At 26.7% G+C, this 5,952-nt stretch overlaps 1 protein-coding gene across 1 annotated transcript; it reads right to left on the bottom strand.

Annotated features, from left to right (window-relative positions):
- Window positions 1–2,812: 2,812 nt before the first annotated feature.
- LOC129971853 (acanthoscurrin-1-like) lies at window positions 2,813–5,744 on the bottom strand. Its single transcript, XM_056085828.1, has 2 exons — window positions 5,733–5,744; window positions 2,813–3,175 (listed from the first exon to the last, which is right to left on the bottom strand). Exons 1-2 carry the CDS (start codon window positions 5,742–5,744, stop codon window positions 2,813–2,815), a joined length of 375 nt encoding a protein of 124 aa, XP_055941803.1.
- Between the last annotated feature and the right edge of the window lie 208 nt (window positions 5,745–5,952).

Genomic DNA, 5,952 nt, shown 5'->3' with positions numbered 1-5,952 from the left:
AATATCTTTGCAGTAAAAATAAATTAAAATCCCATCGAAGATCCTTATCACATTACAGGATTTAAGATAAATTTATTGATTTTTGATTAAATATTTTTAGCTTTCTTTTCCATCACGTATATGGATTTTTGAGCCCAAAATGATACAAATTAAATTAAATTCCCGTTAAATACTTTTAAACTTGCTTTTCTATATGGAAATGATTGTTCCATAGGAATCTCAGGAAAGGCAAAATAAATACAGAAATAAATAAACAAAACAGTGAAATGATTTCATTTGTGTAAATCTAATTGTGGTGAGTAATTGAAAAAATAGTCCACAGTCCATTTGTTAGTCATGTGGCTTTAGTAGCTTCAGTGCTAAGACAAATCTATGAAATTTTCAATTTAAGTGCATGAGTAAAATATTATCAGATGTTGAACTGAAATTAAAATATAGTACCTGGGAGACTGAGCTTCCCTCCTTTTTTTATTTTGTAAAATTATAAATAAAATCATATTTAAGGGCTCATAGAAAGTTATAAGCGAAATCTAATTAAATTGTAAATGCGGGATTGAACTTGAGAAAAATACATGGGAGTGAAAAGTCCATAGCACTACTTCATAGTATCTTATACGCTTATGTAGGTCATATCTAGCCACATATCAATATTTAGTTACAAAAAATGTCGCGATTTTTCAGAAAAGACACCCACAAAGATAAACTTAAAAAAACAAATCTAAACTTAAAAAGCAAAAATAAATCAAAATATATAATTTCATTCAAATCGTTAGAGCAGCTTCTGAGATACACGAAATAAATTTATATATATAAATATATATACAAGAATTGCTCGCTTAAAGTTATAAGATTTTAAATAACCCTTTAATTTAATTTTCTTTCAATGAGGATTCTTTTTTTTTCTTTTTTTTCGATCTCTTCCTCTAAATTCTTTCCATTTTATTTCCGAAATGAGCTTTTCAAAATCACCGGTTTCATATAGGTTTATAGCAACCAAATTTAGGCCTTGCCGGTTTATTAAATAGTAAACATACAAAAATATATTTTTTCGATTAATCTATCAATTATCCTTATGGCTATTTGTGATACAATGATGAATCATAATTTTATTTTAACATATTTTTATTAATACTATAATAGCAATCTATAATAATTGTTGCACTGTTAATTGCAATCACCATAGTTTAGTACAAGAAAATAATTTAGCATTTTTTAATCTTCTACTTTCAATCTTCAACTAACACTTATAAAAAATCTGAAATATTCTGGTTAATCGGATATTTTAGAGCTTATTGCAAAGACATTTTACTTTTTAGGGAAATTAGATAATGAGTAATTTTTAATCTAGACTCCTAGTTTCATGCAAATTTATAACAATAAATCTCATCTCATGCCAATTGAAAATTAAAAATTGACTATACAAAAAGTTGACTTTCGTTAATTATTATCGAGTATTATCGCTGACTATTTTCGATCTACATTTGTTCCATAATTTTATTTTAATATCCTTGAAAGTAAAAACCATAATAATTGTCATTTAATTATTATTTGATTTTGCTTATTGCATTTAAATAAATATTTTATAATAATTCACATTTTGGAACTTGTTAATATGTGCAGTAACAAATTTTACATTATTTTTATTTAATATAAAAATTTCATAAGCACATATAATTTATTTTGCTCTCTGTGGTAGGTATTTTAAGTGCAGGATGTTTTTCAAATTACAAAGTAAAATAATGGCAATATGGAATGAGTCTGAATTTTCAATTGCTCTATGAAAGGAACAATTTTTTAACTAAAACATCAATACAAATTTTATTCTTAGAAAAGAAAATTAAAATTTTAACATGATAAAATATAAAGTTTTTTTCTACATGAGAGCAGCCAATTTTAAAAAATAAAATGAGTTCATTTATAAAAACTCAAAATTAGAGTCAGGCAAAATTTTCAATTTACTAGCTATAAAATTGCAATAAAAAGCATGAGAATTAATACTTTATTATAAATCAATAATTAACAATTTGTAGAGCAAAAGGAAACTATGACAAAGACATGTAATGAAAATTGAAAGAACATTACTCAGTTAGAAAAGAGCTGAAAATAAATAAAAACACAATAACTTATTGTAACTTTTTATATAGTGACATTTTATTGATTTCAACTTATGCATAATACTGAAATACAATCTTTGGAATCTTCAACAAAATTGAAAAAAATGTGACATTTTATTGATTTTAACTTATGCAGAATAATGAAATACAATCTTTGGAATCTTCAACAAAATTGAAAAAAATGTGACATTTTATTGATTTTAACTTATGCAGAATAATGAAATACAATCTTTGGAATCTTCAACAAAATTGAAAAAAATGTGACATTTTATTGATTTTAACTTATGCAGAATAATGAAATACAATCTTTGGCATCTTCAACAAAATTGAAAAAAATCAAACAAGGTAAAAGAATAATCAATTATAAATTGAATATATAGTATTTAATAAAGGGAATCTTTAAATTTTTATTCTTAGAAAAATTTAAAAAATACCAACAAATTACTTGAATTAATAAATCATTTATAGTTAAAATTTCATTCAAACTTCAAATGTGCGCATGGACAAATAAATAAAAAAAAATAGTTTTACAAAAATATTTATCTTTTGATTATATTGCATGGATCACGGTATAAATATTATAATTTCAACATTAATAAGAAAATAAATTTAATTGATTTTAACATTTAAAAAAATTTAAACAAAATTTTCAAAAAATTTATTTATATTCTGACTGTTAATAATACACTGATGAAAGACTAGTAACTTCTACCAAAAGCTGCTGATCCCCCTCCTATCCGGGATCCAATTGAAGCACCAATGCTTCTTGAAGCGCCGGTTCCGTATCCACCAACTCCTCTACCTCCAACAGCTCCTTGCCCTGAATAACCAACAGGGGCTGCTACTACAGGGGCGCCGCTTCCGTAGCCAGCGCTTCCTCTGCTGTTGATGGCTCCGCGTCCAGCATATCCGATGGGACCTGAAGCAACTGAGGCGCCACTTCCATATCCGCCGATTCCTCTACCACCATAAGCTCTATTTCCGGCATATCCACCTGCAGCTGGGGGTGATCCCAATCTTTGGCTATGAACAACCACTACAACAGCGCAGATGACAAAAACCTGGAAGATAATAAATTGAACGAAATTATTACATTATGTCAATTTGTTTAAAGATTAAGCTAATGGAATGTTCTCGAATTTTCTAACGAATTTTGTCTTGCCAGACTTGCATCATATTGTCAAGCATTAGTTACAAAATATTAATTTTTGGCATGAATTTGGCATTTTTACTTAATTTATAGTGTTATCCTTGACGAGTTTTTTCTGTTTAATCCCTGGTGTGTGGTTAATATTTTTAGAATGGAATTCGCATTTATGATTTGGACACGCTCTTTTCAATTGATTGAAACGAGGAATTGACACAAAACTGCACATGTAGTCTCAAAACCCCATATCTAGTTAGATATATTTAAGTCACTGGGTTTCTGAATTATTGAGTTAACATGTTTCTGAACGTACAGACCGACAGACAATCAACTTTTGGTTGGATTTGTATCAAACTTTGATGCGACAGATGTTAAATCTGTATACCATATTTTATCTATTTAGCTCTCTTCTTTTTGTAATTATCGTGTTAACTTATATTCGAATACCCGCACAGACAGACTTCCTAACTTATATTCGAACACCCACACAGACGGACTTCCTTTGAACAGGTTTTGCACAAAATTTGATAGAAATCTGCAAATTTGCTTGAAAGACCAAATTCTTTCTAGCTCAACATATTTTTGAGTTATCATTGTCACAGAGAGACAGACAGAGAAATGTACGATAGTACCTTGGCGTGAATTTGAGAATAAATATTTTGGCCACCTTTTTTGATGACTGATTGATACTGATATTTGGCATAAAATTACCGCTGTAGTTACAATATAACATACAGAATTCTACTGATTTAAATGGTTACATTTACAAGCATGCGAATTTACAAATCAAGAAATGGCAAATCCGTTTGGTTAATTTGGTTCAAAATTTGCTAAATATGTATGTTTAAGATGCTCAATCTAAGTATTAAATTTTATTTACTTATTACTTTGAATTTTGTAATTATCGAGTTTATTTATAATAGAGCATCCCATCAAACAAAGTTTCTGTGAACGGATTTCTTTCAAAATTTGACAGAAATCTACAGATTTTGATGTTAATTCTACATACCAAATTCCAGTCGTCTAGCTCAAAGCGTTTTAGAGCTATGCAGTTCACAGACAATCAGAGGAAAGACCTAAAATGTGTTTTTTCAGGCTTAAGGTGATCTGAAACCTGGAGATCGCCACAATCTTATAGATCTAATGTTTTTGAAGATTACAATATTTTATGTACATCAAAGTAAACAGCATCCATATGATTTTATGGCAGATATTGATAAAGATTTTGCACAGTAACTGGCATAAAGCGGGATTTTTTAAAAAAAAAAATAAATAAATCTAATTTAACTAAATAAAAATTTAAAGATAATCATAAATCAGCTAACTGCACATGCCTTTTTATGAGAAATCTTCAATTATCATAACATAAACTGGATTTTTTTCACCAATGTTTAAAAAATATATTCATATTTATATTATCGGTACCAATAATTCTTTTGTATTAGTTATGAGTAGTCAAATGATTAATTCACCAAATTTATGTTTTGTTTTTTAATGCTATTTTAACCATTTCATTCACCTACAGGTTATTGTCTGCAAAAAAATTGTTGCGATGGTATTTTTTCATAGTAATTTCATCACAAATATTACCTCACAACATAGCATAATATTCTTCTAACTTTGCTAAGATTACTATTGATGTCAGTTATTTTTTTTACATTTGTTATGAATAAAAAACTAGACGTTTAAACACTGATAATATAAATTTTAATTTATTGTTTAACAAATCTATATGAAATTTAAATTTTGAATTCATATAATTCAATATAGTTCATATATTCTATATTCATTACATTCGTATATTCAAATTCATATATTCTATTAGAATCTATATACTTCTAAAATACGTATATTTCTATCTTTAGCACAATGGTACTTTCAAAGAGTTTGATATGAGAGTCAAAACTAAAGCAATGATAATTCTTTTTTAAATTTTCATTAGAGGTTTTTCATTAAGACAAAAATTAATTACGAATAAAATAATAATTATTAAAAATTACGTTATAAAGTCCTAGGTTTCTTTTTTTATTTCAAAGAAGTCTATTTATTTTAATATTTTAATACATGCTTTAAACAGCTATTCTACTGACTTACTTTTCTAATCTTTTATCTATTTTATTTTAATAAAGAAAGAATAATGCAGTTTCAGTACTTTAACTCTATAAATGGTGAAATCGGCTTTTACCATAATTTATATTAAAGTTAAAAGCTAATAATTTTGTTTTATTTGCATATTTTTTTAATAAACAAGAATAAAAAAATTTAAGATTTCTGAGATGTAATTAAATACAAATATTTTCAATTCATTTAATTTAAAAGTTCATTTTATTTACTTAAAAGTTATAAGTTTTAAAGAATATTTTGGCATAAAGGGTTGTAAGAGATAGATTATACTTTTCTGATTATAATATTACGTAAAGTTCATTTTAAAAACCTATATCTTGCTCAAAAATTCGAAAAAAGTAACTCACCTTTGCGAACATATTGATCGTTAGCAATAATGTTTAGCTTGATTTGCCAGTGATTTTAGATTCTAAAGACTACTGCTTTTATATTCATCAGATCAAAATTTAAAAAATGTCATTTTTGTCATATTGACAGCTTAATTATTGAATTAACTGTAATTCTCGAAATCAAATAGGACAAGGTAAAACATGCTCTGAAAATATCACAACATATTTATACGATATG

The sequence above is a fragment of the Argiope bruennichi genome, chromosome 6, assembly GCF_947563725.1.
Source record: "Argiope bruennichi chromosome 6, qqArgBrue1.1, whole genome shotgun sequence".
Classification (NCBI taxonomy): Eukaryota; Metazoa; Arthropoda; class Arachnida; order Araneae; family Araneidae; genus Argiope; species Argiope bruennichi.
This window is presented reverse-complemented; position numbering and strand designations above follow the sequence as displayed.